We start from the raw sequence: 12706 nt of genomic DNA, 5'->3' as shown, positions 1-12706 counted from the left end.
GCGACCTGGCACAGCTGCGGCTCGCTGTGTGTTAAGTGACGTCACGAATAGGACCGATCCAAGATGGCGGATGAGTGTTTTGGCCCGTACGTGTCAGAAATTATGTCTTAGGTCTGCGTCTTTTATTCACCACCCGCATAGCCTTCCTTATTGTGTACTTGTTCAGTGCCGCGACGAATCGATGCAAGCTCCTTTTTCGATGTGAATAGGTTGGTGACAGTGAATGTAATTGCAAATAGTTTTTTTGTCTTGAGCTTGGTTTGGAAGCTATCTATCGCGTCGGGTGCGTTTGGGCGAAGCCGGACGTGACTCGAAGCGATAAGGTGTGGTGGGAGATTTTCTACTTCCGTACTTTACAAATCCAATTAATTTGAGACATTTGCGTAGTGATTGGAGTGTTAACTGAGTTTCCCTGATGTGTTGACTACATACTCCCTGCATTCCATTTCCAACCTCCTGCATGGGATAGGTGAAAAATGTCACTGTTTAATTTTGGAAGAAAAGTCAAGAAGGTCCTCCACATTGGAGGGACAGGTGGAGAAGCCAAAAAGAAAAGGTTCTACAACAATATCAAGATCAACATCAACCCAGCGGATATTTGGGAGATTGTCAGCGAGCTTGGAGATGGTGCCTTTGGAAAAGTGTACAAGGCCTTGCACCGGGAAAGCAAGATTTACGCAGCTGCCAAGATCTGCAAACTGGAGGGTGAAAATGACCTCAACGATTTCATGGTGGAAATTGACATCCTGACCGAGTGTCACCACCACAATGTTGTTGACATGCACGAGGCCTACTATTGGGAAGGCAAACTCTGGATGCTGATAGAATACTGTGATGGAGGAGCTCTGGACTCTATAATGGTGGACCTTGACAAACCGTTGACAGAGCCCCAGATTGCCTATGTTTGCCAGAACATGGTCAGAGGATTGGAGTACCTCCACAAGATGCACATCATCCATCGAGACTTGAAGGCTGGCAATGTTTTGCTGACCATTGATGGTGGAGTCAAATTGGCTGATTTCGGTGTCTCTGCCAAGAACAAGCACACGCTGCAGAAACACGACACGTTCATTGGTACCCCCTACTGGATGGCCCCCGAAGTAGTCTCGTGCGAAACATTCCGTGATAATCCTTACGACTACAAAGTTGATATTTGGTCTTTAGGTAACAGAGTACTTGTAAAAAAACATTTAAAGCATTTATTAATAATCAAGTTTTCTTTCAAAAGGTGTCACATTAATCGAATTGGCCCAGATGGAGCCACCTAATCACGACCTGACCCCAATGCGAGTGCTTTTGAAGATCCAAAAATCTGATCCACCCCGACTTGATTGTCCTTCACGATGGTCTAGAGAATTTAACGATTTCTTGTCCAAGTGCCTGGTCAAAGATCCGACACAGCGGCCCACGGCAACGGAGCTGCTACGACATCCCTTTATTGCCTGCACGCTCGACTCGAAGAACATCAAGGACCTGCTGATCGAGTACAAGGCCGAAGTGGTGGAAGAAGAGGATGTTGACGTCGACGATGCGCACGCCACAGAATCCAACGATGGCGATACCATCTCAGTACAAAGTGAGGCCGACAGCCGTAAATCATCGGTAGTCACACCTGATGGGCCTCCTAAAAAGCATTTAAAAGGCCCAGCACCACCACCGCCAGTCTTCCAGTCACCGGAACCTGCACCACCGCCAGTAACAAGTCCAAGCAAAAGGCCTCCCACACCAGAGCCTACACCACCAATACCTGAACCTACGTCTTCAAAGAATGATAGTGTCACCCCGAAACCCTCTACGCCCCCGCCCAGCGTTACGGTTACAGTAACTAGTCCAGCCGTTCAGGTTAGCCCGGACGCCAAACCGACGTTACAACAAACTGAACAATTGAGCATCACCTTTGATGGCTGTGAATCGTCGACGGATGATTCATTGCCGTTTGAAACCCAACCACCACCTGTTGAACGTTTCGTAAGTGTCGTAAGTGTTGTTAACGTTACGGAAGACAAACAAGAAACGGACGAGGAAAGTCAAAGAATTGGCCAGAAACTCGACGAGTCTGAAGTGCTCATCCTCAACACTTCGAGCGTCGTTTCCAACGGTGTAGGACTCGAAACCGAGTCGAAGAATGACGACAACGAAACCCCCCAAAAAGTCAAGCCGGACGAACCGGAACAACAGCCAAGCAACGAAGCAACGGACGAACAGGACGGACGACACAATGCCGTCCTGGAATCACGTAGCGATGTCTCTTGCAATTTGTCACAAGTTTCCAGTCTGTCGCGTTCCAGTTCAGGTAGCGAACGAAGCAGTTTGTCGGAAAGCCGAGATTCGTCCGTCATTCACACGTCCATCATTGTCGAAGGTGAAAAGGCAGTTAATTCAATTACATAATTTAGTTTGGTCAACTTTTTTTACGACGTTCCAGGCATCACACAAGAAGCAACAGACGACGATTCGTTTGTCCCGTCTGACGTTGCCTCTTCTACAGAGATAGTTCCTCCATTGCCGGCCAAAGAAAGATCCCGATCACCGAGTCCACCCATTGTAAAAGAAGATCCAATTAAAAAGGAAGTTGATGAAGATGAAGAAGAAAACGCGGAACCGATCGCGAGTCCCAATCGAAAAGAGAAAGCCGATCCTACTGGAGATTCTGGAACAGGCACGGGAGGTACTAGTATTCCTAGTACGCCCGATTCCGTCTTCCTTGAACGGACCCTAGATCGTTCCGATATTGAAAGCACATCTGGGTATGTTTTATTCTTTTTTAATTTAAAAGTAAATTGTAATTATCTTTAATTTGAAAAAAAAACAACAAAAAAACAGGACGGGCACAACGGGAAGTCGCAGTAGCCGCAAAAGTGACTCTGTCATTGATGTGGAAGACAACGAAGTGGTACTACGCAGTAAGCCGGCCTCAGGGCGTAGTTTGAGCACAGTCAGTAACGGGACGACGGTCACTTCTGAAATAGAACCACTGGAATCCGAGCAGTTACCAGCCCGCCGCACACCTCGAACTAAAGAAGAAATTGAATTGAGCAATCTTAAGAAAAAGACACGCAAACGAACACGTCGTTTCGAAGTCGATGGTGTCGTTGTCACCACGACCACCAGCAAGGTACGTGTTCCTTATTTTTATTTCTATGATTCCTCGCACCGCTTTTTGTCCTGCAAATCCTCTGCTTTTAACATAACATGATACCTTTGCTTATTATTGGACGCTCTCTCTCTTTCTCTGTATCTTCAATTAACCCAAACGCTCTCAGATGGCTAAGGTAGTAATCTTATCCCTCCGCTCGGCGGTTAATATCGATCATTAATTCTGCATTGGTGTCGTGTTCAGGTGTTTTACGCCGACGAGAATGACGGCCGTATCTACGACGAACACCTGCTGCGCAAACAGGAACTGCGCGAGCTGAAAATGCTGCAAAAAGCGGAACAGAAACAGTTTCAAGATTTGACGGTCAAGGCCCAAGTGGCCCGTGATCAGCAAGAGCGCCGTTTCGATCAGGAGACGACCAGCTTGTTGCGAGGCTACGACACGGAACTGGAGACGTTGACACGGTCACAGAAACAGCAAGTGGAACGAGCCGAACAGCAGCAAGACTCTGATCTTCGCCTCACCTCGAAAAAGATCCGCTCCGAACAGGAGCGCGAATTAAAATTATTTCGCGAAGGATTGAAACAAGAAGTTAGACTGTTGAAGCAAGAGTCGGACCTGCTACCGAAAGACCAGCGCAAGACGGCCTTCCGCATTAAGAGGCAACAGCAGGAAGTGGAACAGGCCGATAGGGAACGTTCTTTCCTCGACAGTTTGAATCAAAGCCACGAGACGTCTTTGCGCCGCTCGAGTGACGGCCATCGCGAGAAAATCGCTCTGCTGGAACGGCAGTTTCTGCAGCAGAAACAGCAGCTGCTCCGTTCCCGCGAGTCGGCCATGTGGGAACTGGAGGAAAGGCAACTACACGAACGTCACCAACTGGCCAGAAGGCAGCTCAAGGAGATCTTCTTCCTTCAACGCCATCAAATGCTCGTCCGTCACGAGAAGGAACTGGAGCAAATCCGTCGGTTCCAAACCCGCAAAGAGGTTCTCTTTTTTTAAAATATCAAATAACATGTTCTCTCTCTGTGCGTGTGTGCAGGTTTAATTTTAAACTTTTACTTTGGTGTTCCAGGAGGATTTGCTGAAGCGACAGACTATCGAACGACGGGCACTGCCCAAGCGGATTCGAGCCGAGATGAAGGCCCGCGAAATGATGTTTAGAGAATCGATGCGTATTTCAGTCAACGCCGCTTCTTTGCCTAGCGGCTTGGCTAGCCTGGCTGGTGCCTTAAATTTCCCCGAGACGCCGGAGAACGAACGCGAAAAGTTGCGCAAGTTCCAGGAGCAGGAGAAGAAGCGCTACAAAGCCGAGGAGCAGCGTTGCGAGTTGAAACATCGTCGACAGTTGGAGGAACTCCGCGCCGCAGCCGATTCTTCCGTCAAAGGTAAGTCTTTGTTTAATATTCATTTTTAAAGCTTTATTAATATTTATGACTGTCACAGAATTGGAGCAACTGCAGAACGAGAAGCGCAAGATGTTGATGGAACACGAGACGATGAAACTCAAATCGCAAGAGGACGAATACCAGTCGGAGCTGCGCGAGTGGCGGGCAAAGTTGAAGCCGCGGAAGCAGAAGCTGGAGGACGATTTCGCTTTGCAACTGGAAGAGCAGGAAAAGTTTTACGGCCATTATCTGGCTCAGGCGATACCGCCGTTATCTCCGCACGAGCTGACACCCGACACGGAATCGCATCACTCGCGGCGGCACAGCTCCCAGCGGAGTACCAGCTCGAGCGTTTCTTCCGTCTCGGCCGACGGCTCATAAGTTATCAAAGCTTCAAAGATTCGTTTATTCATCTTCCCCCTTTTTTTTATCCCAAGATGCATAGAACTGTGTTGTGTCAATGACAGTTTTTGTCGCCCCTCCCTTTCAAAAGCCATTTTTTTTTTTCGCTATCTATTTTTTTTTCTTGTTTTTTTTTTTATTAAGATTTAATTTAAAAAGAAAACCTTCAGCTCAACCATTCATCACCCTCTCCTTCTATTCACTATAATTTACAAATGAAATTAATAACAGTTCTAAAGGGTGTGACTTTCTGATTCCTAGTTTCGTGGGAAAGAGGGACTCTGAACTACCGAAGCCCTCACAACAAACGACACATGCAATAAATAATGACCTAGTTACCGTACTAACACAGTTTTTGCTCTTGTCTTTTGCAATTCGGGTCGATCCACGAGGAAAAGTTTACTTTTGTGATTCGTTCAACGTAAAAACAAAAGAGTTATCGCATTTTTTTTCCGTGACACTTGGACGATCGAGAGTCATACAATCAAGGTTTCAAAGTTGAACTGGAATAATTCTTTTTCTTTGTGTTTATTATATTTAAAGAAAAGCAAAAAAAAAGTCCTTTCTTGTCCATTAAAAAAATATGTTTCCCCTTTATTTTGTCCCCTCCCCTGAAGTGAACGTGCATGGCTTAGGAATTATTACTTGATTTTCCTGTCTACCTTTTTTTTTTTCCAGGGCTGACTAATATATCTTGCTTTTGTCTCAACATTTTCCCTTGCTCCCCATGCCGAAACTTCTTATTCTTCGTCCGTGTGCCTTTTCCTTTTGTACAGTAGCATATGTCGGCGATCTGCTATATTAAACGGCTTTCAATCTACATTAACTTGTATGCAGCTTTTATGAATCCTGGAAGTAATTGTTGTCCAGAGAGAAAACGCGATCGTTTTTGATGCCGGAAACCCACTTTTAGTTATCCCTAAGGCGGTCGTTAACAGCTATCTGAACGGAAATTGTTCTTGGTCGCTTTTTTTCTCACCTGAAATCTGAAACAGTATGGAGGAAACCCGTAAACGTTTATAAAACGTGTTGAAAACAAAAGGATTGGTCGTTTAAATTTAAGTTATGATGGAACTTTCTAAATAATATTAGTAAGCTTACCTGTGGCGCCATGGAATAAGAAAGAATTGATGTCCATAACAAGATGGTTTGTTGTTTTCCTTTGTCTCCAGAATGTTCCCTTTAAAATTGGCACTGAAGGCTGCGTTGCCGGATCGGATTACAGCAGGTATTTTTTATTTTTTTTTTTTTTTTTTGCTCTTTCGATTTAAAACTCGACAATTCCCGACAAAAGTACAACAGTTAATTCTTGTAATTTCAATGTTTTGTGTAGCATTAAGGAAACTTTATTACTTTGAATTTGCAAAACATATTAATTATGCTTCCATTTACAATGTAGCACCTGAGGGCAAAATGGGGTAGGTCATAATGGCCCAAGGTGCTCGATTAGCACACGTCTGTTAATCTGTTTTCTTTGATCACACTTCTCAGTTGTGATCAGCATTCTGAAGACGAAGTCTGTCTTAGTCACATGTTTTCATTTTAATTAAAGTTTACATTGTTTTACCTCGTCAATTCACAAACAGAATCGGGATGACGTATCAGCAGTGGAATCACCACCATTACCAGGTAAAGTTTAATTCGCTAACAGCACGTGCCTTTCTCAAGTTGTGATATGAATATGTTTAAATGTACGTGACAAGGCTATACCGGAATCGAGGCCTTTGCTTATGCAGCCATGGCAGCACGAGTTTGGTTGTCCTGTGCCCAGACCTCGTTCCTTTTCGCTGGGCAGTCGCCCGACGGGTACAGATTTGATGGAAGTCTCGTCGAAAAGGATTTTTGACACAACGCCCATCATTTTGCCTGTCGATTCCAATCAAAATTACTGGTGTAATAATAACTACGTGAGCAGTAGCAGCAGCAAGCCGAAAAATCATTCAAGAAAATGTGGTTGGCTACTCGTTTTCCTATTGTTGATTATTACTAGTTTAATAATATTAGGATGGTGGAGATTACGTAAGTTGCCATCGGCTATCGTGGATTCAGATGCTCAAACAGATCAGGCTCTTATGTCATCAATGACCCAACAACAACACCAAAATCAACATCCTTTACCACCACCTCCTCCACAACAGTCAGTGTACCATCCGTTACCACCTCCACCAGCACCTCTAATTCCCCCCGGCAGTCAGCAACAATATTATGCCCAGCAGCAACCACCAACTGGATGGCAACAGCTTTCAGCTCAGCAGCAACAACAACAACATTATCAGCACGTTCCACCTTCTGCTTTGGATGGTCATCGCAACTATCAGCAGCAACAACAATACCAACAGCCGTACGCCAATCCCCAACACGGCTATCCGCAACACTATCAACAACCCCACTATGGCCAGCAACAACAAGTTAACCCACATCAACATCATGCCCAACAACACGTCAATTATCAACCGGTAAATATGAGATAACATTTCCAACCATTTTCGTATTTGGCAAAATCAAAGTGTATTTTATTTTTTATCAGGAGATGTCTCATCAAGGGGAACAGGCACCGCGAAAATCGTGGGTGATGGAACATGTAGACAATCCGACGATGCCAATTCAAAATGATATCCGACATCATCAACATCACCAACCCCCACATCAAGAACCACATAAACCTGAACAAGGCCAACAGAGTCAGCAGCCTCAACGTAAACATACCCAACAATCACCACCACCTCATGTTCATCAGCAACAGCCGATGGAGAATGTTCTGAGTCGGCAGGAAGAACGAGCGAAAGCTAGAAATCAGGCCAGGACGATGAACCCGATCAAGAACTCAACCAAAGTTCAGAACGACGACGACATTTGGGAGGTATGGGATAATTTATTCAGTTGAATTTTTAAAATAGATATGTAAGAACGAGTTTTCGCTTTTTTTGGGGGGGATTGCAGGAGAAGATTCCAGAGAATCTAACGATTTTTGAGGTACCCTTTGAACTAAAATTACGTTTAGAACCGGCACAGTTTTCGTTCAGCGAGTCCGTCGTGGGTAAAGATGGAACGATTTTCGTGACGTCTTTCGAAGACGACGAGGACGTCACTGTCGAAGTAATTGAAGATGCTTGAACAAATCATTGTAGTCCACTTGTGTGTACATTTTGTAAGTAAGGCATTTTAAGAATGAGCGTATAATACTTTTAAAAAGTCCATCTTCCATATAAAGAATGTATATTTTAAATCAGAAAATCTATACAAGTTGAAAACGTCGGATCAATAAAATACGTGAATTGAAAACAATAATAACCCAAGTTTCCGACTTCCTCCGTCCTTTTTTGTAAAAAAAAGTCTAAGAATTGGCCGCTAGATGGCTCTTCGCCACGATGTGTCTTTGTGTTCCCTTCCCTACCCGCTCCCCTCCACTCATGAACACACGCCGTGTTTTCTACGCAGTTCGAGTTTCCATACCGTCTCTAGAAGATTCCTCGTTTGTATCGTTCCTCTAACCCCACATTTTTTCAAAGACCTATTACAATTTAAAACTTTAAAACTTTGTCAAGCGTTGGGTGTTGCAAAAAAATTTAAAGTTTGACTCGTTTTCCGTTTTAAGATAGTTTTTCTCCGCTTTCGAGCGAAGAAAAATAATCCTATTTGTTTGGTATCTCATTCGTGTTTTGATTCGACAACGTGGTGACGTCGTTCGTGTCGTGCGTCACATAAGCAAGAACAATTCTACAGTAAATTTGACTAGAGAAGAAGTAAAAAAAAACTGATCTCACGCAGCTTCTACACGCTAGTCTCTGAAACAATCCACGCGCTCAAATCCTAATTTGTTGCCATCATCAAACGAAATGGATCTTTATTCCGAAGTAGCTGACGCACCAATCGATGATGTAGAAGCTCCTGTTGGGAAAGAAGCTGAAACAAATGGCACCAGCACGCAGGTAGACTCGTCGGTTATGTCATCTTCGGCTTCTGTTGACGAGAGACTGACAAGGCGGGCCAAGAGGCCGTCAAAGTACCTGATGAAGCATCTCAACAAGGAAGGCAGTAGCAGCCCGAACGGACAAAATGGCAGTGGAGCCGAAGGATCTGCTACCGGACTTGTCAACGGGATTCGAACGGTCAAAAATCTTCGACGACCCAGAAATGGCTATGGCAGAGGTCTTCCGAAGAAAGGTATCTGTTTTGAATCATTATTACGTGATTCTTGTTTCCTTCTTTACTACTGTTAAAATTTTCGTTTTTGAAAACAAAAAGAAACATCTGTCTGATTTGTATCCTGTTTCTTTTGTTACTGATCTTCTGGGTTTGGGTCTTCAACTTATCGTAAGATCTTGGTTGTCGTTTCCTATCGTTATATTTACAGAAAAATGGTGGAACTGTAGAAAAATGGGGGGGGGAAACGTCTCGTGGCTGGTAAAAGAAAGATTCGCCCTTGACTTTGACCTTGGCATAAAGGGGGGGGGGGGCGTTGGAACTAGATATTACGTCGAGCTTTAAGATTGGGAAAAGAAAAAAAAATCACCTGGTTTTTAAACCATTTCCCTTTTTTTTTTATCTTTAGGCGGTGCCGGAGGCAAGGGCGTTTGGGGTAAGCCCGGTTCTGAGCTGGATGTTCCCGAAGTAATGGATGAGAAAGATCCCAATTACGATTCCGATTCATTGGACAATGGCGACGTGAGAATCGAAACTATCGTTCCACAACTGACACACGCCGAGATTAATAAGCACTTGGAGCCTATCATTCTAGAATACTACGGTCACGGCGACACGAAAGAGGTTGTTTCTCGTTTTGCTCAGCTGACAGCAACGTGTGTATGTTTCTTATATGTAATTTACAATATTACCGATAGGTGGCTCTGGCGTTGGAAGACTACAATTTTGGCGAAAATCGCTATTTGATCGCCGTAGTGGCTATCGAGCTGGCCATGGATCATAAGCCGTCCAATCGGGAGATGACTTCCGTCCTGCTTTCGGATCTCTACACGCACTTTTTGACGGAGCGTGAAATGGAAAAGGCGCTGGATCAGTTGCTGCGCAACTTGCCCGATCTGGTCCTCGACACGCCAGACGCTCCGACCATTCTGGGCAATTTCATCGCCCGTTCTGTCGCCGACGATACTTTGGCGCCCCGTTTCTTGCAAAACTATCAGGGCAAAGTTGAATGTGATTTGGCCAAGTAATTATCTTTTTAACGAATAATTACGATTGCCTATTAACCTCTATTCTGCTTTATCACAGGCAAGCTCTGGCTAGGGCGGATGTTTTACTGTCGATGAAGCACGGTATGACTCGTCTGGATAATGTTTGGGGCGTCGGTGGAGGACTGCGCCCGGTGACATCATTGGTTCGCTCGATGGGCCTTTTATTGCAAGAATATCTGACATCTGACGATACTAAAGAAGCGGCTCGCTGCCTACGGGAATTAGAAGTGCCCCACTTCCATCACGAGCTGGTCTACGAAGCGGTTGTGCTGGCACTGGAGGCCGTCAACGAAGAGACGGAGAATTCCGTCGTTAAACTGCTCAAGTCATTTTACGACAGTACCATTGTCACTCCAGATCAGATGAAAAACGTAATCTGAAATTATTTTTAATATTAACACAAATCGTAAACTAAACTTTTTTGTTTTATTAGGGAATTTATCGCGTTTTGGATGACCTGGATGATATTTGCCTAGATGTACCCAATGCGGCAATGTACCTGGAACGGTTGGGCGGTAAGTGCAAAACCGCTGGACTAATCGACGAAGCTATGTTGCAAAAGTGCAATGCTGCTAGAGGGCGTAAACGTTTCGTCTCCGAAGGCGATGGTGGACGTTTCAAAGATTAAAAGAGACGTATCCCTTACCTTTTCTCGGGTGTGTCCAGTTAACCCTGGGAAAATCAAATCCTTCACACTGGATAGTAGAAAATCCAGAAGCTGGGAGAGAAAGGAGGTGAGATAGTGCGTGTCAGGTGTTGAGTGTTTTAAGAAGACATACAAATAACCGATACATTTTGGTTATATACCTAAACCCACCCCTCATTCTTGTTATGACCTCTACCCTTACACCACTCTATTTTTTGTTTTTTTCTCACATTTCTCTTTTCCGGTGTTAATCTTGGCAAAAAAAATTAACGGAATGTTTCTCCCATTTTTTTTTTATTTACTCAAAGATTTCATGAAAGGTTTGGAAGTTAAATAAACCAGATGTTTTGATCTTTCAAATCCCTTCTGTATTTTTTTAACTCATCTCATCAGGAATAGAAAATTTTTCAATCATTGTACAAACCATGGGAAATTGTTTGCTCTAATCTTTATAAGTTTACAAAGATTGCTAACTTTTATATAATATTCAAACCATCTATTGTTGCCTCTTAGATTTTCAAACTTTGCCAACCATCTCCTTCATCAGTGTCGTACCCAACTGAGCTGGACTCCGTGTGACGACAACACCAGCCTGTTAGCAACAATTCCGATTAACAACAGGTAAATCAAACATTTGTAAATTTCAATTAACCTTTTCAAGTGCCATAATCTTGTCCTGGGCGCCGCCTTTGCCACCCGAAATGATTGCACCAGCGTGACCCATACGTCGGCCTGGAGGGGCTGTCAGGCCGGCAATGAATGATACAACAGGTTTCCGCTTATCACCCTGCGAAGACGTATATGGTTAAATGAATCTGTATTTTCACCTCGAGCAAATTAATTTTTACCGTATTGTACTGGGTCAAATATTCAGCAGCTCGTTCTTCGGCTCCACCACCAATCTCGCCGATAAGAATGATGCCTTTGGTTTCTGGGTCGTTGAGGAAGACTTCCAAGCAATCAATGAAATTGGTACCATTGAATGGATCACCGCCAATGCCTACACAGAGTGTTTGACCTAGACCGACCTTTAGGTTTCAAGTAAGTAAATTTAGTTGAGGAACTGGTTCATTGAACAGTTTTTTATTACCTGAGTGGTTTGATGGACGGCTTCATAAGTCAAAGTGCCTGAGCGTGAAACAATACCGACACATCCTTGTTGATGAATATGACCAGGCATAATACCAATTTTGCACTACTTAAGTAAAACCAAGCATCAGTTAAGTTTCCCTTGGATTTCTAAGGAGAAGGGCAGATTACCTTGCCAGGAGCAATGATTCCAGGGCAGTTTGGACCAATCAAGCGGGACTTGCTCTGCCTAACAAGACGATGCTTGACTTTAACCATGTCTTGCTGTGGGATTCCCTCAGTAATACAGACAATCAGGGGAATTTCAGCATCCATTGCCTCCATGATTGCATTGGCTGCTCCAGGAGGTGGCACATAGATGACTGTGGCATCTGGTTGCACTGCTTCTTTTGCCTGCTCATATTTGATTTGTTATGTTTTCGAATATGAGTTAGAGTTCTCTTAGGATTTACCTCTAGAACGGTGTTGAAAACAGGTACACCAAGATGTACTTTTCCTCCTTTACCCGGTGAGACACCTCCTACTAAATTGGTTCCATAGTCGATGGCCTGTCTGCTGTGGAAAGTTCCCTGTTTACCAGTGAATCCCTGGCAGATGACTCGGGTAGTTTTGGTCAACTTTAATTGATGTCTGGTAGAGGAATAGCACCACCTGACACCGGCATTTTGCGGCCGGACAGAGGCTACAATGATAAATGAATCCAATAACGAAATTTTAAACGCTAATTATGTTTATACAATGATTAGATGAACAAATATTGTAAATCAAAGATATTACCCAATATAGGGGATAGAATTCTAGCAGAAGCGGCCATGTTTTCGTGTTCTTCGGGAAAAGAATCAACAACTAAATTCTTGACCGAAAACCAACATCGCATTTGATTTAATAAATA

The 12706-nt window shown here is 44.0% G+C and overlaps 4 protein-coding genes and 1 long non-coding RNA gene across 7 annotated transcripts; 3 read left to right on the top strand and 2 right to left on the bottom strand.

Annotated features, from left to right (window-relative positions):
- Positions 1-44: 44 nt before the first annotated feature.
- Positions 45-5234, top strand: LOC130697928 (serine/threonine-protein kinase 10-like). The gene is made up of 7 exons (XM_059496776.1): positions 45-1164; positions 1229-2362; positions 2426-2747; positions 2824-3115; positions 3341-4084; positions 4173-4485; positions 4544-5234. Exons 1-7 carry the CDS (start codon positions 477-479, stop codon positions 4864-4866), a joined length of 3816 nt encoding a protein of 1271 aa, XP_059352759.1. The 5' UTR covers positions 45-476; the 3' UTR covers positions 4867-5234.
- LOC130697939 (uncharacterized) lies at positions 4998-6068 on the bottom strand. The gene is made up of 2 exons (XR_009003071.1): positions 5989-6068; positions 4998-5873 (listed from the first exon to the last, which is right to left on the bottom strand). It is a non-coding gene; the product is annotated as an uncharacterized LOC130697939 (long non-coding RNA).
- Positions 6069-6320: 252 nt separating this feature from the next.
- On the top strand, positions 6321-8166 carry LOC130697932 (putative mediator of RNA polymerase II transcription subunit 26). Of its 3 annotated transcripts, none has more exons than XM_059496783.1 (4): positions 6321-6516; positions 6591-7343; positions 7415-7766; positions 7841-8166. In XM_059496783.1, the coding sequence occupies exons 1-4, from the start codon at positions 6481-6483 to the stop codon at positions 7999-8001; spliced, it is 1302 nt and encodes a 433-aa protein (XP_059352766.1). In that variant the 5' UTR covers positions 6321-6480; the 3' UTR covers positions 8002-8166. The 3 variants fall into 3 exon arrangements, with proteins under 3 accessions (XP_059352766.1, XP_059352767.1, XP_057376708.1); XM_059496784.1 differs by having other exon boundaries at positions 6322-6516; positions 7415-7747; positions 7831-8166; XM_057520725.2 differs by having other exon boundaries at positions 6325-6516; positions 7415-7747; positions 7828-8166.
- A 155-nt stretch (positions 8167-8321) lies between these two features.
- On the top strand, positions 8322-11085 carry LOC130697931 (programmed cell death protein 4-like). Its single transcript, XM_057520724.2, has 5 exons — positions 8322-9051; positions 9440-9654; positions 9729-10054; positions 10117-10450; positions 10513-11085. Exons 1-5 carry the CDS (start codon positions 8724-8726, stop codon positions 10705-10707), a joined length of 1398 nt encoding a protein of 465 aa, XP_057376707.1. The 5' UTR covers positions 8322-8723; the 3' UTR covers positions 10708-11085.
- LOC130697935 (succinate--CoA ligase [ADP/GDP-forming] subunit alpha, mitochondrial-like) lies at positions 11071-12690 on the bottom strand. Its single transcript, XM_057520729.2, has 7 exons — positions 12592-12690; positions 12267-12496; positions 11986-12207; positions 11816-11920; positions 11574-11753; positions 11378-11512; positions 11071-11317 (listed from the first exon to the last, which is right to left on the bottom strand). The coding sequence occupies exons 1-7, from the start codon at positions 12626-12628 to the stop codon at positions 11243-11245; spliced, it is 984 nt and encodes a 327-aa protein (XP_057376712.1). The 5' UTR covers positions 12629-12690; the 3' UTR covers positions 11071-11242.
- Between the last annotated feature and the right edge of the window lie 16 nt (positions 12691-12706).

Source organism: Daphnia carinata, chromosome 9 (genome assembly GCF_022539665.2).
Source record: "Daphnia carinata strain CSIRO-1 chromosome 9, CSIRO_AGI_Dcar_HiC_V3, whole genome shotgun sequence".
NCBI classification, from domain to species: domain Eukaryota; kingdom Metazoa; phylum Arthropoda; class Branchiopoda; order Diplostraca; family Daphniidae; genus Daphnia; species Daphnia carinata.
Note: the sequence above shows the minus strand (reverse complement) of the source record. Positions and strands in the feature narration are given on the sequence as shown.

Coding starts and splice junctions, on each gene's coding strand:
- LOC130697935 (XM_057520729.2), bottom strand. CDS start 12,628: ATGGCCGCTTCTGCTAGAATTCTATCCCCTATATTGG. Junction 12,497..12,591: donor AATTCTATCCCCTATATTGG/GTAATATCTTTG, acceptor TTATCATTGTAG/CCTCTGTCCGGCCGCAAAAT. Junction 11,754..11,815: donor CCGTCCATCAAACCACTCAG/GTAATAAAAAAC, acceptor TGAAACCTAAAG/GTCGGTCTAGGTCAAACACT.
- LOC130697928 (XM_059496776.1), top strand. CDS start 477: ATGTCACTGTTTAATTTTGGAAGAAAAGTCAAGAAGGTCCTCCACATT. Junction 2,748..2,823: donor GATATTGAAAGCACATCTGG/GTATGTTTTATT, acceptor ACAAAAAAACAG/GACGGGCACAACGGGAAGTC. Junction 4,486..4,543: donor AGCCGATTCTTCCGTCAAAG/GTAAGTCTTTGT, acceptor TGACTGTCACAG/AATTGGAGCAACTGCAGAAC.
- LOC130697931 (XM_057520724.2), top strand. CDS start 8,724: ATGGATCTTTATTCCGAAGTAGCTGACGCACCAATCGATGATGTAGAA. Junction 9,655..9,728: donor GTCACGGCGACACGAAAGAG/GTTGTTTCTCGT, acceptor TATTACCGATAG/GTGGCTCTGGCGTTGGAAGA. Junction 10,055..10,116: donor GTTGAATGTGATTTGGCCAA/GTAATTATCTTT, acceptor GCTTTATCACAG/GCAAGCTCTGGCTAGGGCGG.
- LOC130697932 (XM_059496783.1), top strand. CDS start 6,481: ATGACGTATCAGCAGTGGAATCACCACCATTACCAG. Junction 6,517..6,590: donor GGAATCACCACCATTACCAG/GTAAAGTTTAAT, acceptor GTACGTGACAAG/GCTATACCGGAATCGAGGCC. Junction 7,767..7,840: donor GGTATGGGATAATTTATTCA/GTTGAATTTTTA, acceptor AGAAGATTCCAG/AGAATCTAACGATTTTTGAG.